The sequence below is a fragment of the Mirounga leonina genome, unplaced genomic scaffold, assembly GCF_011800145.1.
Source record: "Mirounga leonina isolate KUSES-001 unplaced genomic scaffold, KU_Mleo_1.0 Mir_177, whole genome shotgun sequence".
Classification (NCBI taxonomy): Eukaryota; Metazoa; Chordata; class Mammalia; order Carnivora; family Phocidae; genus Mirounga; species Mirounga leonina.
In genome coordinates this window covers 9,313,475-9,340,905 of record NW_023270459.1, presented here as the reverse complement: position 1 = coordinate 9,340,905, position 27,431 = coordinate 9,313,475, and the positions used below count along the sequence as shown (strand labels likewise).

The 27,431-nt window shown below is 53.6% G+C and overlaps 1 protein-coding gene across 3 annotated transcripts; it reads left to right on the top strand.

The window, feature by feature from the left end:
• The first annotated feature begins 2,843 nt into the window (after nt 1–2,843).
• POP4 (POP4 homolog, ribonuclease P/MRP subunit) lies at nt 2,844–11,828 on the top strand. 3 transcript variants are annotated; one of them, XM_035023561.1, is made up of 7 exons: nt 2,844–3,067; nt 5,244–5,296; nt 6,866–7,089; nt 8,514–8,591; nt 8,757–8,818; nt 10,445–10,546; nt 11,514–11,828. In XM_035023561.1, exons 1-7 carry the CDS (start codon nt 3,061–3,063, stop codon nt 11,648–11,650), a joined length of 663 nt encoding a protein of 220 aa, XP_034879452.1. In that variant the 5' UTR covers nt 2,844–3,060; the 3' UTR covers nt 11,651–11,828. The 3 variants fall into 3 exon arrangements, with proteins under 3 accessions (XP_034879452.1, XP_034879451.1, XP_034879453.1); XM_035023560.1 differs by having other exon boundaries at nt 2,859–3,067; nt 5,244–5,332; XM_035023562.1 differs by lacking the exon at nt 5,244–5,296 and having other exon boundaries at nt 2,864–3,067.
• Nucleotides 11,829–27,431: the final 15,603 nt, after the last annotated feature.

The following is a 27,431-nucleotide window of genomic DNA, read 5'->3' as shown; positions in this document are numbered from 1 at the left end:
TTCATGGGGAGGGGGATGATCATTTGCAATGATGCTCTCAAACTTTGACTTCCTATGGAACTTTCACAAAGCCACTAGTGGGAAAACACATGTGTAGCCATGTTTGAAAATTTATCACTTATAGGTGTAAAAAGAAAAACATTAAGAAAGTCTTATTTTCTCTGAATAAAATTTAGAAAATAGTCAAAAAGAAAAAAATAATCTCTCATAAGCTCACTTATACAGCCATTAAAAACTTCCTATATAAGAGCTACCATACGATCCAGCAATTGCACTACTGGGTATTTACCCCAAAGATACAAATGTAGGGATCCGAAGGGGTACGTGCACCCTGATGTTTATAGCAGCAGTGTCCACAATAGCCAAACTGTGGAAAGAGCCAAGATGTCCATCAACAGATGAATGGATAAAGAAGAAGTGGTATATATATACAATGGAATATTATGCAGCCATCAAAAGGAATGAGATCTTGCCATTTGCAATGACGTGGATGGAACTGGAGGGTGTTATGCTGAGCGAAATAAGTCAATCAGAGAAAGACATGTATCATATGACCTCACTGATATGAGGAATTCTTAATCTCAGGAAACAAACTGAGGGTTGCTGGAGTGGGGGGTGGGGTGGGAGGGATGGGGTGGCTGGGTGATAGACACTGGGGAGGGTATGTGCTATGGTGAGTGCTGTGAATTGTGCAAGACTGTTGAATCGCAGATCTGTACTTCTGAAACAAATAATGCATTTATAGTTAAAAAAAAAAGATGAAGAATATAGCAGGAGGGGAAGAATGAAGGGGGGGAAATCGGAGGGGTAGATGAACCATGAGAGACTATGGACTCCGAAAAACAAACTGAGGGTTCTAGAGGGGAGGGGGGTGGGAGGATGGGTTAGCCTGGTGATGGGTATTAAAGAGGACACGTTCTGCATGGAGCACTGGGTGTTATACACAAACAATGAATCATGGAACACTACATCAAAAACTAACGATGTAATGTATGGTGATTAACATAACAATAAAAATTTTAAAAAAAATTCTATATAGTAATATGTCTTTCCAATCCTTCTTCTGTATACATTTAGTTTGGTGTTAATATTTTGTAACCTTTTAAAAAATTGTAATTTGTTTAATGGCTGTGTGATGTTCTATCATATTAAGTTTTATAAATGTACGATACTATAGTTCCCAAACCTAATTACTCACAAAATCACCTGGGAACATTTTTTTTTTTTTTAATACAGATTCTTAGGATTCACATACTAAATAAGAATCTCCAGGGATGATGAGGAATCTGAATTTTTGAAGCTCACCCTCTGATTGCAATGCATTTAATTAACCTACTAATTAATTAGCACATACTTCATTTATTTAATCCACTATTGTTGAATATCAAGTGGTTTCCAAGTTTTTACTATTGTAAGCAACAATCGCAATAATACAGGTATCTGTAAGGACAGGTGCCACTCTGCATACACAGACATTTACTTCCTGAAGAAATAAAGTGCTTTGTTTGGTTTTTTAAAAAACGATTTAGTGATCGGGAATTACAAAGTAACTGCAGTTCTCAGTGCTCACCCCAGCACAAGCAGGGAACTCCGAGGAAGACGGGCAGTCCTCCAAGCTGACTTGGAGGACGACTTCAGAAGGGGTCAATTGGGAGATAAAGAGTCCTAACAACCCTAAGAAAGAAGCTCTCAAAGACCAAAGTCTGCCTTCTCCCTTGTCACCATAACCACAAAGGTCCTGCTCAAAAGGGCCCCCTTGAGACTATAGCACTGAAATTGGCTCTTACTATCTTCTGCTGTCTCATGCTGCTATTTTAAAATTCACATTTGGCAGTTCACATGGTATGAATCCCCAAGAGCAGTTTCTCAAGCTTAGTCTCATAGACTCCTAACTATTCTCAGGCATCTTGAAGCGCAATACATTTAAATGCTGTAATTCCACTTTGATGGTAATATACATACAAGGTTCACGTTCAGCAGGACAAGCCACATTATAGCCACTGAAGTTCAGGCCTGCAGTCCTATGTTTAAGATCAAAATGGCACAAGGACACCACCCAAAAACAATTAAAACAATATTTCCCAAACTAGGATCTGTGTACATAAAACCTCAGGGTTCCTAGAGAATTTTTGTTCCCTTAACTTTATACCTTACTGGAAGTTGAGACCCACTGACTTGAAGTGGGGGGGCTAAACTGCTCTCCTGAACCGCACTCCGCAGTGCCGCACACCGGGTCACTTGTGCGAGGTCTGCACCAGGCCTTCCAGCCACAATTCTTGGACCCTCCCCCAGAACAATGAGCATCACTTCCTTGCCTTTTAACTTCCGGACAGAAACTAACATTCTGGGCCTCAAGAAAACGTTCAGACTATCAGGCCCAACGCACTCACAGCTGATGGGAAAAGGGAGGTCGGTGATGGGAAGTGCCTTAAGCGAGGTCACAGCTAGTTTAGCAGCAGGGCAAAACTGGAGCGTAAGCCGTCTATCCCAACTTCAGTGCCTCGGCTAATCCGTAGAGAAGGCCGATTAGAGACCCCACGTACCTCATTCCCACCATCCGCGACCCCTTTCTGTCCTCCCCTGATACCCTAGGTCCCCGTGGTCCTCTTCAGGTCGGCTCGCCCCGCTCTACTCCAGCTCTTCACAAGCAGTCCACACGCCCTAACCGCAACCCCACGGCTTCTGGCCTTCCCGCCCACCTACAGTACACGCGAGCTGAGAAAGCCCCACGAAGCAGAGACAACCTCAGGCCTAGCAGGGCCTCTGGGGGCAGCGGAGCAGCCCTCAAGGCGCATGCGCTACCGTAAGTCGGCGCCCATCATTGACGTCACAGGGGACGTCATTCGCGAGCCCGCGCGCTTGCGACCTCGGCTGAGAGCTGGAGCATCTCGGTCTGGCGACTTGGCGTGGCGCGCGAGCTCGGGCACAAGAAGTCGCTCCAGCCCCAACTTTGACAAGAGAAGTTCTGATGGCCGAGGGCTGCTGAAGACAGTGAAGAGAGGTCAAGAGTGAGGGACGCCCGCAGAAAACGTCACCAGAGCGCACCGGAAGCGGCCGAGGATGAAGAGTAAGCGAGGTTGAAGGCCTCTAAGCTGGGGAGGGGTGGGATGTAAAGGGTCGGGAACTTGGTGCTGGTAGGTGAACGGGTTCGCAGCGGAGACCGAATGAAACTGCTAGGGGAATGTCCCGCCTTACATAAGTGAAACCGAGGCCCAGAGTCCCGGTTGGCCTGGCTCAGACTCTGAGCTCGAGATGGATGTCAGAGCTGGCGACAGGTCCCCAAGGGGCCTGCTTAGTGCTAAAGGAGGGCCCAAGGCCTGGGGCCGACTTGGCCGCTACCTGCCACCTGGTGACAGTGGTTAAGGCCCCGATCCTCTCCACGACCTGGTTTACCCTTCGGTGAGGTACTGATAGTGGTGCCTGCCCAGCCTGCTCTTCCGGGAAGGACCCTTGTCTGGTGGAAAGCGCTGGGAGCGTGCTGAGGAATGGTATCGTAACCCAGGACTTTGGGAGTTGAGCGGAGAATAGCTGTGCCAAGGAAGGGAGCAAGCACCCAGGGCAGTTATAAGCAGGGGAGTGCAGACGCAGTAAAAGAGGTCTTTGGACCAGTATGTTCATTTCCACCTCTGCCCCTCCCTATTTCTGTGATCAAGTTATGTGTCTCAGTATATCTGAGCTTCAGTTTTCTCATGTGCATTATAGGATCATACCTACTTTAAAGGATTGTTCAGAAAAATAATGAGGTAAAATGTGTAGCTTTTAGCCAGGTGCATGGCAAGTAATGAGTGCTCAATAACTGTTAGATGGGTATTGTTCCAGAAAAGACTTTCAAGTCTAATCGAAGCACCTGTGACAGTTGAAGCAAAGTCATTCCTGGGTTTGCTCTTTAGAAACAGGTTTTAATGCCATTCTTGCATTTGGAGGAGAATCAGACTCTGTATATAATATAATATACTGTGTATATTGTATAATACAAACACTTTGGTTTGCTTGTTCAGATGTACTCAAGGAAGCACAAGGGAGCTGGGGTGGGATTTACAGAGTGTCCTGTAAACCAGATTTTCGAGTCTTTTGACACTTAAACCAGGCCTTTGTCTTATACTTATTCCATTGATACCCATACTCTGTCCCCAGAACCATGTTTTTCTTCTTCACACAAATGAAGTAAGAAACAGGAGTGTGGAGTTTTTAGAGGTGAAACCACATTGATCAATATATATTTTGAGCTTGAAGAAAGACCTACTGTGTTTTATCAGTGTAGAACACCATCTATTGTATGATACACCTCAATTTCATAGACATTAAAATGTGAAAAATCTTTTTTTTTTTTTAAACATCTTACAGTCAACAAAATGTGGTATCTCCAACCATCTGCATCCTGGGAAGCTCTATCATATAACTTTTAAATGAGTTACTTAATTAGACTTACAGAGCAACTATTCAAGCTCCTAACCAGTCAACTCCTAGTATGGTCTACTGAACTGCAGTAGCATCTGAAACTTGTTAGAAATACAGGATCCGGGGGTGCCTGGGTAGCTCATTGAGTTAAGCATCTGCCTTCAGCTTAGGTCATGGTCCCAGGTTCCTGGAATGGAGCCCCGCATCAGACGCCCTGCTCAGTGGGGAGTCTGCTTCTCCTTCTCTGTCTCTCTGACCCCCCCCCCCAGCTTCTGTATGCTTTCTCTTCTCTCTCTCTCTCTCTCTCAAATGAATACATTAAAAAAAAAAAAAGAGAGATGCCGGATCTGGGAGTGGGGCCCAAGTATCTACATTTTAATAAGAACCTAGAGATTCCTACATGCATTAATATTTGAGAAGCATTGTTTTATTTTTATTTCTTTTTAAAGATTTATTTAATTGAGAGAGAGAGCCCTCGGAGGGGAGGGGCAGAGGGAGAGAGAGATTCTCAAGCAGACTCCCCTAGAGCTCAGAGCCAGATACAGGACTCAATCCCAGGACCCCGAGATCATGACCCGAGCCAAAATCAACAGTTGGACATTCAACTGACGGAGCCACCCAGGCACCCCGAGAAGCACTGTTTGAAAGCACACTCTTGGAACTCCTAAGCGGGGCGGCCAGAGGCTATAATAAGAGGCATCCAAGAAGCCTGAGCTCTTTGTAGCACCCCATCTTCTCCTGTATCTAAATAAGCATAGTTAGTTTCATAGTTAGAAAAGTCGTGGGTCTTATAGCCATACCCAAATTGAGTTGATCATTTCTTGTTGTTTGTTTGAATTCCCCAGGTGTGGTCTACCATGCCTTTTCTCAGGAAGAGGCCAAAGAGTTCGACGTTCAGGTACAATGCATGGCAGGAAGTCTGGGAGCAGCAGAGGTGATGACAAAGATGGCTTGATACTCTAGTACTGCTTTAGATGTCCTTCCCACATCTTACTCCTCATCTTTCCAGTAGACGAGTTAGGCTCAGTCAAGATCTGTTGTTCTGATGGCCTATTTCCATATGCTGGCCTCTTTTTCCCTTGTTCAGTTAACTGGGACCTCTTGCTCCTGTGTCATCTCCCACTGTGTAGGGGACCCTGGGCTGTGCCCAGCTGAAACCTGTCCTGGTGAGCAGTGTCATTTATCCTTGTCACTGTGCTCCCTTTACTCTTGAAGAGGGCAGGCAGATCAATTTCCTCAGTGGAATTTATGGATTATATCTGGATGCTGCGAACATGCTTTGTCAGTTTGGCAGAAACTCCACTGGGGACTCCTAATGAGGGAGTTAACATGAAATTAAGATTTTAAAAGACTGATACACCTTTTTTTGGTTTCCTCATGAAGAAGAGCCACATAGGTATTTAAAAGAAGCAAATAATTGTCCTGTCACAATAATAATAATGATGACAATGAATCTTTAGTTAGTATCTAAAGGTGCAAAGCCGAAGCTGACTGCCATCCTTACTGTGAGCTGTCTTGAAGATTGAGTGTCTCACATCATACCCTCGCCACCCTGCTTCTCCATAAGGGAGAACATGATTGATTATTGACACATTAGCTTCATGGGGTTGGCAGCCTGGTTAGCGCAACAGGGGTTCAGGAAATCCCTAGCCAAGAGGCAGGACCTGGGCAGGCGGTGCCGCCTGGGCTGTGGCCGACCTAGGACATGGGCAGCTGAATGAGGAGTAGACGGTGGAAGTCCCAACATGAGAGGCAGTGACGTTCGGAGTTCTCTCAAGAACTAGGAGTCTGTGCTAGGTCACGGTCAAATGCTGTTCTGCTCTATGTGGGAGAGAGTGAGCGCAGGAGGCTGAGATGCGCTGCTACTTCCTTCCCCCAAGTGCTGTGGGAGCAGACCTAGTGAGTAGCCGTGACATGTCCATGGGGCCAAAGGCACGTAAAGAGGATTGCAGCGTGGGCACCATGTAAAATTCCTACCCCCCCAAGGCGTGGCCCACCCTGGGGCACCAGGAGGTACCATTTTCCCAAGTGTTAGGATCATTTCCTTCGAGGCCATAGCTTGGTTCTACTCTGAGCTTGCCCTCATCTGGTCACGACTGAATAAATATTGTTGTCATACATTTCTCAAGCTTTCCTCCCTGCCAAGAATCAGAGAAGTCTTTTCTTCCTAATGTAAAGGGTTGGGGTTTTTTTAAATCCTCGTCAAAATAACCTCAGAGAAGTGGAGTAGGAAGTTGACTTTGACGTGGCTGTTTTGTGCGGCAGTCGCAAATTGGTATTTGAGTGTGACTTTCCCATCTGGACAGCTGTGGGTGGCTCACATTCAGCAGATGAGAGGCTGTGTGAGGCTCAGTCGGGACACAGATGGGTCAGTGAAGGCATCCCATCTGCGGTGTGTCGGAGGGCCTGGGGTCGGGGGCTGCCCCCACCAGAACAGTGGGCACCATGCCGCCCTGTCCCCATGCAGCTTCTGGGAGCCCAGCAGGCCGAGGCCTTCGTGAGGGCCTTCCTGAAGCGCAGCACGCCCCACATGAGCCAGCAAGCCCGTGAGGACCAGCTGCAACGCAAGGCTGTGGTCCTGGAGTACTCCACTCGCCGGAAGCAAAAAGAGAAGAAAAAAAAATCCAAAGGCCTCTCCGCCAGGCAGAGGAGGGAGCTGCGCCTCTTTGACATTAAGCCAGAGCAGCAGAGGTATGCCAAGCCCTTCCTGCCTTTCTTCCTGAGGCAGCTGGATCTTCCTGGAGCGGGTGTGGATTTGGGAAGCCCAGTAGCAGGGCTGGCAGCCCCTTTTCCCCTGAAGCTAAGGGAGCCTCTCCCACTTCTGCCACAAGGGGGCAGCCTTCCTTTACCAATTCAGACTAGGTTTGCACTTGGCTTTTGAAGCAAGTCACAGTGAGGCTTTTGCTGTTTTACTGTCTGGCTTCGGTCCTAGCCTTAACTAATGAGACCCATACCATAAGTGAGTCTGTTACCCATGGCAACAGGCTGTTTGTCTTTCAGCTTTCCTACAACAAGAGGAACTGATGTATCTTAATATATACCCTTTCTAGCTTTTAATAGCACTAGACAGAATCATCCACTGGGTTTTATTGCCAAAGAGCATGCTGCCCACGTGTTTCAGAAGTTTCTGAAAAGGAGGCATCAGTCTGTGGGAGGACGTGAGCCTCCCTCCAGCTGACACTGCATCATCCCTCCTTGGCCATGCTCCTGCATATGCTCGTCTTCGGACTGTTTGTAGACCTTCGCTCCAAGATCTGTAGCCAAATAGCCTCCCACAGGACAAAATCAGTCGCTTTGTCCGTTACCTCGCTTGCACAAAGAGCTGGGCTTTGGGTGGCGGAAGGGGCAGCTGCCTACCCAGGTTTCCTCTGGTGTCCTCTGTTGTCTGCACCATGGAGCCCACTTCGAGTTTGAGCCTGAGGTTCTCCTTGGTCGGACCAACAGTTCCCTGCAAGAGCGTCCCCATGAGGCACGAGGACCAGTAATAATGACCCCAGAGGAAAGCCTTTGAGGTTCTCTCACCTGGCCCTCCCCTGTGTCCCACAACTTGCTCACTCACCTTCCAGACAGACCTATTCCCTTATGTGGGGACGTCCCTGGCAGCCAGCAACTCCTGTTTACTCCCCTCACCAGGTCAGCTCTTGTAGCAGAAGACCTCAAAGAGCAGTGGTTAAGCAGGACTGAAGTTTTATTTCATGAAAGCAGTCCAGATGAGCACTTCCCCCGCCGCCTGGCCCCCGGGCTGGTGGCACAGACTCGGCAGTGCCGCCCTGGGAGCACCCTGCTTCTCCACCATCTGTGCATGGTGCCTCCTGGTCTGAGGGGTCTGCTGGAGCTCCAGCTATCCAGGCTGCATCTTCCAGCAGGAAGGAGGGAGGGGCAAAGGAGGGCACCCCCTTCCTCCCCTCCTTAAGCCTCAAGAGGGTTCTAGCAGCAGAAACTGAGGTTCAGGAGGGGGAAGCACTGGATTGTAGTCAGTCGGGTTATCCAGTCTAGAACTAGCATCCGCAGCCAGTCCCCAGTGACCCAGCTTGGGGTCCTTGGCATCAGGCCATGCTCTGTGCTCTTGTCCCAAGCTCATGTCACCTAACTTTTTACTTCTAACTTTGCCACAGGTACAGTCTTTTTCTCCCTCTACATGAACTCTGGAAACAATACATCCGGGACCTGTGTGGTGGTCTCAAGCCAGACACGTGAGTTGCATGTCTGAACCCTTGCCCTCTGGGGCAGAACCCAAGGCTTACGATGACTGTACACGCAGCCTTCCGAGCCAGCTGGCTGCAGAAGTTTGTAGACCTGTGTGCGCCCTTGGAACTCTTGATCATGCTCAACACTGAGGGCTTCTGTTTCCGTCCTAGGCAGCCACAGATGATTCAGGCCAAGCTGTTAAAGGCAGATCTTCATGGGGCTCTTGTTTCAGGTACCTTGCCTAAGAGCATATGGTCCCCCGCATGCCCACGCCATCACTCAGTGGCAGCGTGGCCCTGTGCCACAGGGCTAGACACACTCCTTGTCACGTGGGTATTTCCAGGTCACCAGCATTGAGGGTGGGAGATGACTAGCTACCTGAGCCGTTCTGGCCACTTTTTGAATACACTCTGAATGGTCTTCGTGTGCCTTTCCACACAGGGACCCCTAGTGCTCTCCCAGGGGGCACACAGCTGGTGGCACGTGCCCCCAGCCCTGAACAGAAAGTCCCTTTCATCCATCTGCCCGCAGTTGCCAGTCTCAGCAGGGACTCTCAGCTCCCAGTGGCGTCTCCAGGGCAGACCTTCCCGTGAACGTCTTCATTCATCCAACCGCCACTGCACACAGCCACCCACATGTCCAGGAGGCATCACACTTTTCTGTACGCACAACAACTCTGGCCTCCTCACCTCAGCCCCTGCCCCAGCGTTCCCCAGCTCCGGTCATGGTACCAGTGTTTACGCTGGTTGTTCAGGCCCAAAACCTGTGTGGGATCGTGTTTCTTCTTCCCTGATGCCTCAGCACCAATCCATCAGCATGTCCTAGCACCCGAATCTGAGCCACCACCGTCTCCCCTGGGTTCCTGTACAAGCTACCTAACCCTCTCCCTGCTGACACACTGCTTCTCCCCCAACCAGGCAGCCAGAGGGAAGGTTTTATACCAAAATTCAGGCCGTGTTTGTCTTCTGCTTCCTTACTGTGGTCTAAAAGGCCTCTCTGACTTTATCAAGCACCAGGTCTAACCACACCGGCCTGCTTTCTGCTTCTCACACGCCAGGCTTGGCCCCACCTCGGGGCTTTTGCATTTGTTCCTTCCCTCTGCCCAGAGTTCTGTGTGTTCACAGACTGACTGCTTCTCAGTATTCAGGTCCCTACTCAGATGTCACTCCCTCTGAGGGCCTACGGGTGACCCTCCTCCCCATCACCTTCTGTTTTTTCTTCATAACAGTTACCACTATCAGAAAATGCAGTTGTCTGACATGGTACACATTTCCCTCCTACCGTTAGAACATCAGCTCCTTGAGAGCAGAACCTAGAACGGTCTTGTTCACTGCCGTGCCCGGCACCGACCTCAGACAGCGCCAGGCACGTAGGAGGTGCTCAGTGCACGGCTGCAGGTTACGCTGGGACATGGGTCAGGAGAGCTGAGGGGCCAGCTGCCTGTGGTAGCAGCTCGCCTCACTCACTGCCCCACAGCCCGCAGCAAGATTCCATGCTGGCCAGAGTTTGGGACGTCATGGGAAGGCCATGACGGACAGGTGTTCCTTCAGATCCCATCAGTGACACTTGGCCCCGTCCCAGCAACCTGTGGCTCTTGGTGGTGCTGGACACACACATGACCTCTTGGCTCCATAGTCCCTCCCAAGACACCCATGGCTGCAGGCCCTCCAAAGGACACCTTGTCGAAGCAGCCCAGAGACTGTAGAGCCACAGGCAGGGGATTGGGACCCGGGGTTCTCATCCAGCTTGGTCCCTGTCCAGCTGAGGAGCCCCCCACTCCCCACCGCCCCCACCTAGCTGGTTGTGGCTCCCCCAGCACCACCGAGGCTGAGGCCTTGAATGCCCTTTTCCTTTGCAGTCACAAAATCCAAATGCCCCTCCTATGTGGGTGTTACAGGAATCCTCCTACAGGAAACAAAGCACGTTTTCAAAATCCTCACCAAAGAAGACCGCCTGAAAGGTATGTAACTGTCTCAGGGTGTTGGGGCCTGTGGCCCACCCGGCTTCGTCAGCCCTTTCCCCGTGGCTTCAGCGGGTCGGTTTGGTCTCGCACATCAGCACAGATTGCAGATACCTGCTGACCGTGCATTGCACGCCTGGCGAGCGCACCCCCTGCCCTCATGGCTCTCCCCAGGGCATCTTGGAGCCCAGGCAGCAGCCGCAGCCAGATGCGCTGGGAGGAAGGGCTGCCTGGCTTGCTTCCAGATACGTGGGTCTGTTTCCATGCCTGAGACCCTCCCCTGCCCCAGAGCTGCCGCCCGCCGGAGGAGCGGAGCTAAGCAGACTGTGAGGGGAGCTAGGGTAGTGCCCGTCCCTGGAGTTCCAGGATCTTGCCCTTTCTGGTGACCCTTTGGGTTCCGGGAAGGCAAGTGCAGGCTCACCGACCAGGTGTGCCAGAGCTCGTTGTTCTAGCAGAGACGAGCGTACGCAGCCGGGCTGTCGAGATTTCCACACCCCTTGCCCACAAATCTGAGATTGTGAAACCAGTGGGAGGTTTTGGTTCCTTTAATTTTGGAGCTTGATTTTTCTCTTTGCTTCCTTCCGCTTCCCTGTTTATTCTTGTCTCATTTTAAACCTCAGAAAGTGGTGTCTATGTGTCGTCACTGAGCATAAAGCCCTGAGTCCATCTGAAAATTATGTGGGAAGACCTGCTTCTGGCACTTTTTCTGGGAGTTTGGCTTAGAGCCTTTGACCCTGAAAATTAGGTGTTGAATTATATTTAAAATCTGAATAAATCGGTCCCTATGGCAAAATAGAGCCGTATAATCCTGGTGCTGCTAAAGCTTTGTGGACTCTCCATTTCTTATTAGCTTACGTGTTAATACAGACATTTTAGGAATAGTATCGTGCATCAACGTGAACTTACCTGTCAGGATTTTTTTCCCTTGTCCTTTTTCCTCCTGTTTGTTTGTTTGTTTGTTTTTCAGTTGTCCCCAAGCTAAACTGTGTGTTCACAGTGGAAATCGATGGCTTCATTTCCTACATTTATGGAAGCAAATTCCGGCTTCGGTCAAGTGAGCGATCTGCCAAGAAATTCAAAGCAAAGGGGACAGTTGACCTGTGAGGTCTTTGCTGCGGAGACGATTGTGACCCCAAGGTCATTGAGAGAAAAGCCTGGCAGGATAAGCACAGGTTGACCTGACTGGTGGCATGATTAGGTTTTTATTTTGCGTCCTTTTCTGTGTCTCCTGAGTGTTCTGTGATGAATCCGCTGTTTATGTAATCATAAAACATAAACAAATCCCTGAGTTTTTTCTTTTGCTCCAGGAGAAGCAGCGGTGCCGGTCACTTGGCTTTGTCCGTGTGACCCGCTGGGCCCCCGCACTGGAGGAGAAAGGCCCTGGGGAGGGAACGCGAACTCCGACTCTGACGGGAGAGCAGGAAGGCCTCGCTCGGGGCCACTGCGCCTCCCCGAGGTTCGGGGTGCGCCCGTCCGTGTGGGGTCTGTGGCTTGTCAGGTCCAGAGTCGGCTCGGATGCGCTCCCGCTGCCGCCATCAGTCCCTGTGCCGCAGGTCGCAGGTCCCAGCACCACCAGGGACAGGGCAGCTGGCCCGGCTGCTGAGCCCTGTGCTCGGATGGCCTGGTTTTGCCAAAACGGACTCAGCCTCCGTGCTCGCTCGGCCAGGGCCTCGCCACTTGAGAGCATTGAGCTGGGATTTGACCCCCACGGTCTGGCTGCAGAGCCATGCTTTTGACCACAGGGATGAGAAGACCCTGCTTTACGTGTGTAATGTGGTCACCTGGGCTCCGCTGAGGAGGTCCCTGCCTTCCACGGAGCGTCCGAATGTGCCACGCGGGTAACGGCCTGGGTGCTACGACTCCCTCAAGCACTCTGCTCGTGCCCACTGCCCTGTAAGGGAAAAGGCGGCCAACGTGTAAACATGCAGCTGCTTTCCAGAATCGTTGGTGCCACTTGGCTTGTGAAATCGGGTTTTCATGGCTCAGACTCCAGTTTCCGTGTGAATGGCTGTTGCCTTAGTAGCCTTCTCTCCCCCCTTCCCCATGGACACTTGACAAAGAACACTCACCACTGTCCTGCCTGTTTCCAGGATGCCCTGTTGTCCCCACAGCCCACCCGGGGGCCACCGGGTCCTGTGCCCTGAGGACCGTGCCGTCCCCCGAGGGCCCAGGCCAGGCAGAACGCCGGCCCCCAGGGAGCATCCCGATGAAGCTGCGCTAGGTGCCCCCCAGAACCGGGCTGAGGCCTCAGCTGCGGCACAGGGCCGGTGGGTGGGGGGCGCTGTGGTAGCTTGCAGTCCAGTCTCCCACCTCCACTGCCCTGGGAGCACGACCCCAGTACAGCTGCGGCCTTGGAGGTGTGGGCCTGTGGGAGACACAGCTACACCGGCCTCATGTGTCAGTCCACGCAGCGGAGAAACCGGAGAGGCCCGCGGAGCAGCAGAGTGGTGACCACCTCGGGACGAGACTCCGGAGCCCCAGGGCCAGGAGACAGCAGCCCAGGGACCCACTGGTCTCTAAGAAGTGAGTGGACCCGAGGGCCCGTTCTATTCCCCAGAGCCGAGTCTGTGTGTGGAGGACCGGACCTTAGTGTAGGGCCCACAGAGGACAGGCCGGAGCCTCTCCAGGGGAAGAAAAGGATGAAGCACCTGGAGGGGAAGGTGAGGGACGGCACGGGTCATGGCCACTGTGTTAGCTTGGACTGCCGTAACAAAACTCTGCAGATGGGCTGTGTAAACAACAGAACATTCTTCTGCACCGCTCCAGAGGCTGGAAGTCCAAGATTAAGGTGCCCTCAAGGTTGGGGTCTGGTGAGTGCTTTTTCCTCGGCCACCTTCTTGCTGTGTCCTCACGTGGCCTTCCTCGGTGCACGCCTGTGGGGAGAGAGAGAGATCTGTTGTCTCTTCCTCTTCTTCTTAGGACACCAGCCCTATGGGATACAGCTCCACCTTTATCACCGCATTTCACCTTTTTCTCTTTCTCAGTGCAGCCACATTGGGAATGAGGACTTTGACAGGAATTTGTGGGGACGTAGTTCGGTCCATGATAGCCGTGGAGCTGCCCCACCCAGAACAGGAGCCCCCTGCTGGAGCCCCTCAGAAAGGCCGCAGTACCCACCCTGGCTCCCATCCTCAGACCCTGGCCTGGCCTGCCCGCACCCCTGCTCAGGGGCCTTGTGCCACTAGTCAGTTCAGCCAGCGCAGCTGCTGGACCCCGAACTGCCCTCACCCCTGGGTTCCAGGACTGGCTCAGACAGGAACTTAGGGCCAGCCGCCCCTCCATCACCAGCTTCCCTTCCACTTCTGCAAACCACTGAGCTCCTCTCTCACCCTCCCATCGGGGCCAGGCACAGTGGTGGGGCAAGAAACACATGCACAGGTGGCAGGGCGGACAGGGAGGCTCCCTGGAGGAGGGGGCTCAATCCAGGCAGCTGTGGGATGTGAAGAGTGACGCGGGCTCAGGACCAGGCCGGCAGAGCAGTCGTGGAGGCCCCAGGACATCACCTGCCCATGAGACCCGGGGCCAGCAGGAAGGAAGGTGGGAAGGGGTGGGGGGGCTCTGGCCACCGGTCCCAAACCCATAGGAGGTGTGTCAGGTTCTGCCCGGTTCAGTGGGAAGAGAGAGGTGCTAGAGAAGTTGTAAGCCACGGGGCAAGGTGCGGAATCCTGCTGACCCATTCGCCCAGTACTGATGTCTTTGGGGACCTCCGTGTCACCATCTGGCAAGTGGGGCCATGAGACCAGATGAGGGTTTCCTGAAGGGGGATCCTGGAACTTCCTGCGTCTGCATCGGGGTCAGCAGGACACCTGTTAAAAGCAGCCAGCTCCTGGGCTGCAGTCAGACTCCAGGGGCAGGGCCCAGACAGCTTTGTGGGTCTCTCAGACCCCAGCTGCCTCCTCCATCACTGAAGTGTGAGGATCGTGGACTCCGGATGGTGTCTAAAGTGTCTTCCAGCTCTGACGTCTGGACTGTGATAGAAGATTTGGGACTCTCGGGATGGTGTTTTCCGGATGCTGGAAAAAGATTGTCAGATGATGGATCTCTCGGGTCCTGAAGAGTAAACATGAACGTTCCCCCCCACAAGCCATAAATTATGGTAAAAAGCTTTCTTTCTGGACAATGGCTTTGGTTTTAATTTAGTTTGCATTTCTTAGCTATAATGCCTAATTAAGACATCTGTGAAATGTCTATAATATTAATTTAATAGGGGGGTTCTAATAGAACTGTATTGGAATTGTCCATTTAATTAACCTCGTGGGCCTTTAATAGATGTCTTAAATAGACATCATTAACAAGAGTGCTAGACAAATTAGAGTCAATAACATTCTTGGTAATTTTTCCTGAGCTGTGAAGGACGAGCGTTGCTAAGTAGACAGACGCAAGGACGGGCTGCACAGAGGAGTGTGGGGGCCAGCATCCCCAGCAGGGCTCCAGCATGGGTAGGGCCCCCGATGGGGTTCAGCCATACTGCGCCCTGGCCTCCCCTTCGAGCACCTGCACACACGACACTTGCTGGCCTGGGCCCTCAGACCAAGCTCTGGGTGAGGAGAGGATGGCTAGGGAGGAAGATGGACCTAAATCCTGGGTCGCTGCATGACTCACGTTGAGACGGGACAGACGAGGATGGGGCAGGATGGGCTGGGACAGGGGGCTGGAGTGGGGTGAGGGGGGGGGAAGTGGGGAGCATGCCCATTTTGCCCCCACCACTCCGCGGAGCAATCTTGCTCAGATGAACTGCACTTCCAAAGCCAGGGCACGGTTGCCCATCTCCACATCTCAGGGGGCCTCTCAGGGTGACAGTTAACCATGCCCTCCCTCCTGAGGCACCTCTGTGTCCCCACACCCCTGACTGTCCCCTGCCTCCTGGCCACTCCCTCTCTGTCCTTTCATGGATCCTCCTCCTCTTCCAATCTTTAAGTGTTGGAATGCCCTGAACTCTGTCCTTGGACTCCTCACCTTTCCGCTTAGCTGGTCTCACCCACGACTTCCAGCACACTTGACTCAGAAGATAGTGTTGGCAGCCCTGCTGCTCCCCATCCCCACTCCCGAATCCGGAGCTTTATCACCTGCCTCTCCTAATCCCAGTGGGAGCTCCTGTGAGCTCACGATGACTCACTCCACTTTGATGCTGCTGTGTCCCCAGTGATCTGGAAGCACTCGCTGACCTGGAATGGGTGCTCTGAACATTCATTGGGGGATGGACACCACTGCTCGTTGACCTTCCCACCTGCATATGCAGTGGCATCCTGAGCTGCCATGGCTGGGCAAGAATCATGGACTCCCCAAGTGCGCTCCGCCTCCCCCCCACCTCAGTGATTGTCCTCTGTCTCCCCACTTACTTAGGCCAGAAACGCAGGAGCCCTCCCACCTGCCGGGAGTTCACACCTGCCCCCCATCCGGCTCTCCCTCGTCTGCCCTGTGCCTGCTCTCAGTCACCCACCCACCGCCCCTCGAGGCCTCCCTGCCTCCACGTGTGGCCCCACCACAGCCAGGTGACCTTTGTGAAGCAGGACTCAGATCGTGTCAGTCTTCTGCCCAAAACCCACAAGTGACTTCCCAGTACGCTTAGAATTAAACCCGGCATCTGACCAGGGTCATCAAGGGCCCCCCAAGACCTAACCCCAGCCTGCCTCTCCCAGCTCCCCAGTGTCCCCCTCCCCCACCGTGCCTTCTACACAGCACTGTCCCACTCAGACCGTGGGCACCTTCCCGGCAGCCCCCACCTCCGCACTCCGCTCCCCCCGCTGGCCTCCCTCCCTCTCAGCGGCCCCCCAGCGGTCCCTTAGCATGCAACCTCATTTCCCAGGTACACAGCACTTGCCAGGAACCTTCCCTGCTGGTTCATCGTCCTTTTCTTCCTCCAGAACCTAGACTCCGTGAGCATCAGGACTTGGCCTGGCTTGTCCACCACTGTAACCGTTGTAACCTCAGTGCCATCCAGAACCCTGCCCTCCACGTCCTGAGGGTTCCGTCAAATACTTGTCTGACCCAACACAGTGAGCCGAGGGTGTGGCCCTAATGGTGGCTAAGGGTGGCCGCACACAGCCGCGGTGACCCCCATCTGGCCCCGACAGACGCCTTTCACAGCAGAGCGGCGCCGCGCCCTGAGACCCCCAGGCTCCCCCAGCGTTTCAGGCGGGCGGGCGCCCCCGATAGCAGCAGCGCCCAGGTGCCGTGGCGGCCCTGCCCCTCCTGCTTCCCAGCCAGGTGAGCTTATACGCCACGAGGCGCTGTGACCTGCAGCGGGCGTGGAGGGACCTTTCTGTCATCTCCAGCTTCACCCACGGGACCCAGGGTGCAGGGGGAGGCAGGTGTGGCTGGTGCTGGGCGACCCGGCCTGGAGACGCCGAGCTCAATGAAGAGCCTGGCGCTCAGTCCGGAAACCCAAGTTCTAGGCCCAACTTACCCTTGACCTTCATTTTCAACCACAAACGACATGCTCAAGGGAGTGTGGTGTTTATGGTAGATTCATTTAGTCTACACGAATTGAATGCAGGCCCTGCCAGGAGGGAAGGAGGGAGCTGCCGGTGCCCCGCCGCTCTGTTCCGGGGACATTGGCCTTGTGGTGGCCGAGAGGGAAAAGCGCCCCTAGTTGCTCTTCGTCTCCCCAAAACGCGTGTGACCGTAATGCCGTTCCTGGTTACACAGGCCCTAAACCAGGGGTGTGCTGGAGGGCGCCGGAGAGCAGGTGTGCGCCCCTGCTGGTAGCTGGAAACCGGCCCCGGTGGGGGTGTTCACAGCACACTAGGAATCAGGGCTTGGCCAACACCGACCAGCACACCCCGCCCTGAACGCACGGCAGCCCCGCTGTTCAGGAGAGGCGGTGAGCCCAAGTTCCAGCCCCGGGAGTGGGAGCGGGACCTCCGCAGAGAGGGCGTGGGGGAGGGGTGTCAGTCCCCGCGGTGCCACGCGAGCCCGAAGGGCTGCCTCGGGGCACACAGTGCGGGGAAGGTGGCCCCGTGGCCGGGGGCTGCGAGCACAAACACTTCAGTGGTGGAGGGCTCGTCCGGCTGTAGTTTAGGATTCGTGAGCTTCCTGTGTATGTTACGTTTCTATTAAAAATGTGTTTGTAAAGGAACCCCTGAGTCCGCGATGTGGGTGCTACCTAAGCATCCGAAAGTGAAGCATCTCCCATGCCCGTTACCCTCACGGCTCTTGCCCGAGAATCAGGGCTTTCGAGCAAGGAAACCCGAAGTGCTCACAGGGGCGGTGTGTCACCGAATCCACCATCTTAACACCTCCCACCTCTCTGCCCTGGAGCTCCAGGGACCATGATATCAGCAGTCCTGTCACAAAGGGAGGTTGCTGCAGACCTCCTGGTCCCCACCAGGCTCCCAATGAGCGGTGGTGACAGCGGCCCTGGGGGGTGCAGGGTGGGCTGGGAGGGACACGGGGCCCATGCCCTGGGCACCTGGCAGGTCTGGAGGTGGAGCAGGCCTCCCTTGGGACATGGCCTGAAGCTGAGGCTGGAGAGCGGAGCTGGCTCAGGCAGGAAAGGGACCCCCTGCCGAGGAACCTGAGGTGGGAAGTAGGGCCTGGAGGAGAGAGCTGGGACTGGCAGCTAGCGCCTGGGGCACTGGGCAGGGTGATGGAAGCCAGGGCGGGGAGGGGCCAGAGCCAGGGCTGCAGACCAGGTAGGAGGCTTGTGAGGGCCATCTGCGGCCTGGCCCAGGGTGTCGGCCTCAGGGATACACAGAAACAGGCTGGAGAGGTGAACCTACCACCCCACCAACAAGCCTCCCCCCAGGTCTCCACCTGAGCCTCCATGCACAGCCAAGTGGCCTGTGAGGTTGGAGCACAGCTGGGTGAGCAGAGGTCGGCCCCAGCCGGCCAGGCTGGTAAACGGAGGGGTGAGAGCAAGGCCCGCAGGGCGGGGAGGTGGGGGCAGCCACTGAGGTCTTCTCAGAGAAGGGAAGAGGGGGCAGGTGGGCAGATCGGCAGTTGGGGAGGAAGAAGGTGCCCTGGGTCCAGGGTCAGAAATGAGGAAGGTGGCAGAGCTGGGCCAGGGCTGGGCAGTGGTGTGGGCACATCCCAGGGATGTCCTTATTCGGCTTGGCTCTGTGACTTCAGGCAAGCCACCTCCCGGTGCCTCAGTGTCCCCATCTGTTAAATAAGTGTCCTGGGGCGCCTGAGTGGCTCAGTTGGTTAAGCCACTGCCTTCGGCTCAGGTCATGATCCTGGAGTCCCGGGATCGAGTCCCGCATCGGGCTCCCTGCTCGGCAGGGAATCTGCTTCTCCCTCTGACCCTCCCCCTTTTCATGCTCTCTCTCTCTCTCTCTCATTCTCTCTCTCAAATAAATAAATAAAAAAAAAAATCTTAAAAAAAAAAATAATAAGTGTCCTGAATAAAGCACAAAGAACAAGGTTTACTGTGTGGTCTCACCTGAAAACTCAAGAGTTCGACAGTGTACGGTGTCATCTTCCAAGCACATGGAACCTGTCGCTTGTCAAAGCTGTCCCCTCCACGGCCACACTCTCGGTGGAACCTTGGGATATCCCCAAGAAGTCAGCCCTAGTGGCCTGTGCTGGCCGAGGACACTGAGATCACCTGGCCCAGGATCACCCAGCCGAGGCTGGGTCTTGTGGCTAGGCCCTTCTCCCCAGATCAGACCCCGAGGAGGGCTCCCTTCCCCCGCTGAATTTCAAGCCCCGCTGCCTGCCAGGGTGTGGACAGGTCTCTGGTCTGCAAGGCAGGCCCCCTACCAGCTGCCGGCTCCTAGCGGTGCTTGGGCGACATTTAAAGACCACAGTAACGATTGAACACCCTATTACCCAGCTGCCTAATTAATGTAAATGAGAGCTGCCGTCCGCTCAGCGAGGCTGATGCTTCTCGGAGGAGGCCCTGCCAGCCACCCGGGCCCCATTCCAGGGGCGTTTATGGGGGCAGCCCCATTCTGGCTTGGCTGACTTACAGGTAAGACACAGCCCTAAATAATGAAGATGGAGTGCTAATGGGCCCCCGGAAGCCAGGCAGCTCAGGCTCCAGTCCCCGAATCAGAGGCATTCCCTTGAAGCTTCTTTCCCCAAACCCAAAGGCTCAGCTGCCCCTGAAACCCAAGTGGCAAGAGATCCTAGGCCTTCTGGCAGAGAGGCGAAGGAGCACGTCTCCCGGTCTCCCGCACATAAGGCAATCCTCTGAGGCCTGCATGGCCTGGCCCCCTCCCTCCAGCCCCACCTGCAAGCCCCCTCCCGTCCTGGAGCTGCAGGCCAGGTTTGCCCGGGACCACTCAGGGTTTAGCACAGTCCCAGGCAAACCAGGGCAGTTGGCCATCCCACTCCAGCCCCACTAGGATAGTCTTTCTGGTTCAATATCCTGCTCCTTTTAGCTCCTGGGGGGACAAGGAGCACACTGAACACCACCTTCTCAGAGAGGCCTTCCCAGGCAGCCTGTCTTAGTCCCCTCCCTGCTGCTCAACCCTGGCAACATAGTAGAACTGTGTAGCGAGTTTTTCAAATAGTACCTAAGCTCAGGCCTCATCCCCTAACATTACACCAGAATCCCTGCAGGTGGGACCCAGGTATCTGTAGGTTTTTAATCAATGGAAGAGAAATCTGAGTTCAAATCCCAGCACAGACACTGTATGGCCCTGGGCAAGTCAGTTGGCCTCTGGGAGTCTAAGCTTCCTTGTTGTAAAATAGGAATATCTATCCCATGTTGTAAGAAGCCAAGAGGGCCAGGCATAGAGTAAGTCTCATTAGGATATGCTCTGTCCTGGCTCTTTCTGTTGCTAAATGGGTAGTTCACGTTCCAAGAACCAGCCTGAGAGCTTGGGCTTTGCCAACAGCAGTGCCTTGCCATCGCAGACATGTGGCCCGGTCTTCGAGGCTGGGTAGGGGCCCCTCAGCCCCAGAGCCCAGATACCGGGTGCCTAGGTTTGTCACACCCTTCACACTGCACTGTAAACACACAGCTGTCTCCGCGACCAGGAATCCGGGAAAGCCACCCCTGTGTGCCAGGCTCAGCACAAAGGCCGGCTCAATGTCGGTGTCTAGAGAATGAGTAAGTGAATCAGTGAATGTGCCCACGGCTGGTGTGGTCATGTTGGGGCCACCTCTGTGGCAGGACTGTGCTCCTAAGAGGTGTCTCTTGACACCCCTATCCGGTGGCCCATCCACAGGCTGGAGCCCATCCCAGCATGCCTTGCAGAGGGTGCATGGGGCTGTTTCCAAAAAGTCATTTCCAAAAAGCTTTAATGAGTCTTGCAGTCACCATAGCAGGTGGTATTCAATGCTCTCTCTCTCTTTTTTAATGAAGTAGAAGAGCCTATAGAATAAAATACCAAAGCGGATCGCACATATGTCAGGTCATTTCATTTCCTCACGTTTTCTTTCAGCTATCTGTAGAAATGGGCCTCTCTAGACACAAGGAGCCCTAGGTTGGGTCTACACTAGGGAGCTCTGCACCAGCACCTGGCATAAGAGATGATGACAGGTGTATGCATAGGAAATGGTGCTCTGAGGAGTGAGGGGGGTCTGCCAAGGTGTCACTGATCGTCAGGCTTAGAGCTGGACTCCAGCCTAGGTTTCTTCCTCCATTACCCAGCTCCTGATTCATCCAGCCCTCTGCAGAAGCCCATGATCTTCTCTGGCTCAGGAGCACTATAGTGGGTATTTCTTCTCCACTGTGGTCCCATGTACTCAGGTCTCTGAGCCGTCACTCCAAGAGACTTTGGGTTCACCTACAGCCTTCAAGTGCATCAGTTGGGACTACTTTGTTTGCACGTAACAAAACCCAGTGCAACAATCAGGCAGGGCTTGATCCAGAGGACGGAACAATGTCTTCAGGACCCCTTCTCTCTTACTGTACCTTTGCTCTGTGCTGCCTCCTTGCTCAGACAGGCTCTCCCTCTGTAGCAGCAAGGTGCTCGTTCGAGACTCACACTCTCTCCATCTAGCTGAAGTCTAGTTGGAAGGAAAGATGTGTTTCTTCCTTGTACCCTCCCTCTACTCCTAGAATTCCTTCACCCTCATTTGACCATTTGATCAGACTGTGGCTGAGACATCCAAGGGACTGATTGGCCAGGCCTGGATCACATGCCTCTGCCCTGACTACACGTGGAATGACTGTGGGAAAGAGATCGTTCCTCCAAGGGCACCAAGGTGCTGGGTTTAAAAGAAGGGAGGATGGATAATGGTGGCCATGATAATAATAATAATAACAATAGAAGTCTACTGCACTGAGCTCTAAAAGGAGGGAACAGGTGCAATGTAGCAAAGGGTTCCCGGGACGCACTGACATCATGGCAACTCACCCGAGCTGCCACTACACTTCCCAGCATTCCCTTCCATGCCCGGTTCCCAGTTGGCAGGGGTGGGCCATTAGGGACACTTGGCCTGATTTGGGAGGCGGAAGTGCGGCGGCAGCTGGGCCCCTCTCAGGGCCCTGGAGGCCGCTGCGGGGTTCAGGGTGCTGTCGCTGTTCACAGCGAGCGGCTCTGCTGGCTCATCGGACTGGTGTCCCGGCCGCGGCCTCCTTCAGCTTCTCTGGTCCTGGGCCCTGGGGAGGGGTGCCAGCCCGTCCTGGAGGACACCCTCGTGGGTGAAATCGGAGGCTGGGAGACAGGGAGGGGCTGACGCGGTGCCAGCCTCTCAGGTCCCGGCTGTCCTTGTGTCCTCCGCGTCGCATCCATCTTCCCTCCCCCGTCCCCCGCCCCTCAGGCTGCAGGTGCCAGGACCAGGCACAGAAGCGGTGGCTTCGTGCAGACCGTTTAACCAGCCCCCACAGTGGGATAAGGTCAACTCCCGACAAGGAGTCCTTTAGGGCCTGAAATCTCCTAGTGGCTCTGTTCCTCTGATGGAAGCCTGACAGAAGCAGTCCCTGAGCTGCCTGCTCTGAAACCTCCCGGTGAGCACGGGCACGACCCACAGGCCCGACGGCAGGAACAGCCTTGCTCCCCCTGCTGTGGGGACTCCCACGGTCGCCCCAGGTGCCGTCAGGGGCCGACTTCAGCCAGGCTCCCGAGCGCATTTTGGAAGTAGCTCTCGCCCTCATGAGAAGCCTGGAGTAGAGTCACCCCCATCGGGACACACATCACGTGGGCTAAGGCCATCGTCCCCACAGCTCCCTCTCTGGCTTCTGCCAACGAAGTTCCCTCACCAGCTGTATCTCACTAGTTGCAGATGCAGTCCCAGGCTGTCGAGGCCTCTGTGTTACCTGGCCAGCCTCCATGCCCCGTCCCAACAACTGCTCTGAGCCAAGCACGGTCATCCTGCTCCCCTGGCCAGGCACTGGCATGGAAAGGGGCACTGGCGCCATCCCAGACCATGAGAGCAGTTGTTGTGATTGTCCGTGCTGTCTGCCCAGTTTTTCCAGTTCTCCGCACTTTGGGCAGCAAAGTATTTATTTCCTGGTCTCCTTGTGGTCAGGTGAGGCCATAAAACTAACCCAAGCCAATGAGTCATAAGCGGAAGCCATGTATGTCATTCTAAGCCAGAGTGTTTAACTGCGGGTATGAGACCCTCCAGACCTCCTACCCTTGGGCACAATCACCTACAACATTCAAGACGGCAGCTGATGCCTCAGCCTGGGTTCCTGAGAGACTTTGCAAACAGAGCCCTTTACTGACCTGCTATGGCCTGTAGCGTCAGTGAAAAATAAACCTTTGTTGTTGAAAGTCACTGAGACATTGAGATTTTCTTGTTACGGCTGTGTAACCTCATTTATCCTGTTACAAAATTTCACTGGTGGTAAAGGAGCAGTTTGTCTCTAGAAATGAAGCCTAGAAAGACAGGCAAGCCGTCCCTTTTCCTCCTCTAGATGGTGCTGTACAGGGGAGGGAAGGCTCAGCTGCCATCTTGAGACCAAGCCCCGTCTGGGGGAAAGCTCCCACCCCGAAGACCCCGGGCAGAGGAATGGAGGGAACCAGGATCCTTGAGGATATGGCCAAACTCCTGAGTCAACAACCCTGCAAACTTTTTTACTTCTTGACTTTCTGGTATGTGAAATAAAATTCCTTCTTGTCCAAGCTGATTTCGGTTCAAGTTTCTGCTACTTGCAGCTGAAAATATCTTAACTGATCAATGTTATGGACACATTTCTTCCTCAGGCAACCCCTGGAGGGTTTTAAACCAACTTTGCCCATGAAGAACCTACACCCCCAGAGACGTAGATACACATTCTCTCCTTCCAATCAGAAATCGAAGCAGGATTGAATTATGTACAGTTAGTTGACCCTTGACCAACATGGGTTTGAAATGCACGAGTCCACTTACATGTGGACTTTTCCCATAAATACGGTATGGTACTGTAAATGTATTTTCTCTTCCTTACGTTTTCTTAATAACATTTTCTCTTCTCCAGCTTACCTTATTGTGAGAATATAACACATACAAATTATGTGCTACTCAACTATTTATGTTATGTAAGACTTCTGGTCAACAGTAGGCTGTTAGTACCTAAGTTTGGAGGAATCAAAATTATACACAGATTTTCAGCTGCACAGGTAGGTAGATGGCACCCCTAATTGCCACACTGCTCAAGGGTCAACTGCATTTGTCAGTTGAAGTGCAGAAACCAAACTCAAAATTAGCTTATGAAGAAACGGTGGTGCAGGAGGGGTGGATATGGGTCCCTGCAACTGGAAAGTGTGGGGGCAATTGTAACTTCAGACATGGCTGGTTTCAGGGACCCAAAGGTGTTGTCAGGAACCTGCCTTTCTCCTCCTCAGTTATATTTTCTTCCATGTCTGCTTTATTCTCACTCAGCCTCCCGCCCTCTCATGGTGGGAAGTATTTGATTCCCATGTGAGCAGCCTGAACTTCCCAGTGCAAGGCTCTGTCATTCCCACTAGCAAGCAGAGGGCCTGCATTGGGTTCTCGTTGGCCTAGCCTGGATCGTGCGCACACCCCCAAACCACTATGACTAGAGAACGTGGTGCTCTGGTCGGCCAGACTCATAGCTCATATCCATCTCTGGAGCCCACACTGGGTTCGGTCCTCCCTGAATGAAAGGACCAGAGAGAGAGAGAAAGGTGTAGTTCCCCAAAGATAACAGGTATTTCTACCGGGAGGGAGAAAGTTTCCCAGGCTGACAAAAATAGTAGATAAAGATGTGTAAGCATAGGAAGGCTGGGGTGCCTGGTGTCAATGAGAAGACTGGGCTTGGGGGTGGTGATAAGATGTTTGTGTCAAGTCCTTGCCAATCCAGCCAGCCGGGAGGGCAGGGATAAGACCGGGGCAGGAACGGTCTTCCTTTGGGTTCAGCCAGGTAAAGGTCAGAAACTGGGATTTCAACGCAAGTAGCTGATCGGGAAGGTGAAGATAAACACTGGCAATGGGGCGGGGGCTGGGGGGCGAGACAGAAAACGGAAGGCAGCCAACAAAGGGTGTGCCATGGGGCACGTGGAGCTGCAGAGCACCCAGCTCCATCTCTCAGAGGAGGACAGTGGGGGGCATCGTGGGGGAACCCACCTCAGTGCGTCCCCGTGAAGGTGAGGGAGTTGGGGTGTTTACCCACCAAGGCCAGCTGGTGAGGGCCATTCCAGCAGGTTCATTCTCTGGCACGTCTGGCAACTCTCAACCTCCCAATTCCCTGAGGAGCCCCAGGAAGTGGCTTGCAGCTGGCAAGATGAAAGGGCAGGGATTTGGATCCCAGAAGACTGGCTCTGAGGCCCTGCTTTCTCCACCAACCCCCATAAATCCAGCAGCCTATTGTCGGCCACCGCCAGGCCCTGCAGCTTCCCGGACAAGGAAAGCAAGCTGCCACTTCAGTGACCCTCCAGCAGCCCACCTTTGCCGATGGTCACTCTGTGGGGTCCCCACTGTCTTGGGCCCCTGGGGTGCCCCCTGTGATCAACAGGCAGGCCTTCCCCTCTGAGACCCCAGATTGTTGCAGACTTTCTTCTCAGGCATGTTTTTCTGCAGATGCTAATGAATGACCCTTACATTTCCCAGAGAGGCTCCCTCTTTCTGAAGTGGCTTAAAATCTCCGCTCTTGATTGCAATCTTCCCAGAGCTGATTTTGGCCACTTGGCTCTTATTTCTGAAGTGTTGACGGACGTGGGAGGAGAGGAGAGTGGGAAGGGGAGCATTCCGGGCTCAGCTCTCCTATAGACGCCGTGATTCCAGAGGCAGGGTTCAGCTATCAGAATCAGAATAGACAAAAGAACTCTGTTTTCTTTTCAGTTCTAAGCACAATTGATCCCTGGTTTGTACCCCGATATAAGGCACACACATTCCTACGTAAGTCCTGACTTGTCATGTAAAGATCAGTCCCTGTTTCTTGGTGATACTGGTTTATCATAGGCACAAAATTCTTTCTAGAAGTCTCTTCCCTAATTTTCAAAATTAAAGTCTATGGGAAAATGTGAATTGAGTTGGAGAAGTTTCTATATATGTAATTTTTAAGAAGTCACATGCACATGCTCATAGGTGTATAAACACTTAGGAAGCACTTGCCAGGCACTATTTTAAGCATTTTGCACATATTAACTAATTTCATCCTCACAACAACCTGGTAAGGTCAATGCTATCATTATTCCCATTTAGCCGATAAGAAAATTGAGGCCTAGAGAGGTTGTCACTTGCCTGAGTGGAGCTGGGATTTGAGCCCCTGCAGCTTGGCCCCAGAGTATGTGACACAGAGACCCTTGGGTCTCTGCAAACACACACTGACACCCACCCACCCACATGCACCCCTGTCCCCAGCACTCCTGCACGCATGAGCACACACGGTTCTGTCTGCTGGCTCTCCCCGAGGCTCTGCATCCCTGTGAGTCCTGGTACAAAGAAGTAAGAGAATACCTCCCTTCTCGCAGCCTCTCCTGGGAAGCTGGGACTCTCCTCACCTTGTTTAAAACCAAAACTGCTCCAAAACAGTCTTCCTCGTCCCCTGCAAGTGGGAGGGAACCCCAGCTTCTCTGGCACCACTGTCCACTCGGACCCCCCCATGATGACCTTGGGTTGCAGGTGGGATCTGTCCCTCCAGTTCAGGGGAGGGAACCGAGGCCAGAGCCATCTTGGGAGTGATGGGCAGGTTCTCCTAGGGTGCAGATTGCGCCTTGCAGGGTCCAAAGCAGGGGCCGGGAGGCACTACCGGCCTTCTCCAACGGCCCTGGACAGGCAGATTAATGGCCAATTAGGTGGTGGCACTTTGGAGGGTCTGGCACAGCCCAGAGCAGCCATCCCAGCACCCCGGGGCAGGGCTGAGGGATGATATCACTTAATCACCCCAGGTGTCCCGGGCACGGGCCTGCCGGCTGTGCCCCTCACTCTCTAAGACCCCGGAGGGCCCGGCCCCACAGCACAGCTTTCCACGTAATGTCAGGCCCTCACGAGGGGCGAGGCGGCCGGCTCAGCAGCCTGTAAATCTCAGCTTCCTCTCCCAACTCCCAGGCTTCTCCCTGCGGCTGGCAGTTTTATGGGAAGACAAAAAATAAAATAATAAAAAACAGAAAAATAAATTACTCAGGAATTTGTTTTTAATTAAGCAACAAGCCTCGATGGGGCCTGGCTGCTACCTCCTAATGCTGCTCCTGGGGTGTGGGGAGGCATTTGGTCCAGATGAGTGCCTCAAATCAGCCCGGAATGTGATTAGATGATTACTCCCCAGAGTTCCTACAAGATGATCTTCCCCAGAGTTGTCTTACTGCGATTATAAAAAGTCTGCAGGCAGGAGGGGAGCTTTGCTGCTTCGAGAAGATGTAAACGCTGTCAGGGCAGCCGTGGGGCCTGGGCGCCCCGCCCCCACTGCACCTGCTCCCGGTGGAACCCGTGGGTGGCCTGCCAGGCTGGGTGGATGCTAGCACCTGTCAAAATAAGTGGGTCCCCGCACATGGGGAACAGGATGTCTCAACAGAGAAGCAAGGGGGAAGGATGCAAGGAAGTCCGACTTTGAGATACTTTCTCTTCTCCTGCGAAGAGCGACAGGCCATCATCCTCACTCCCA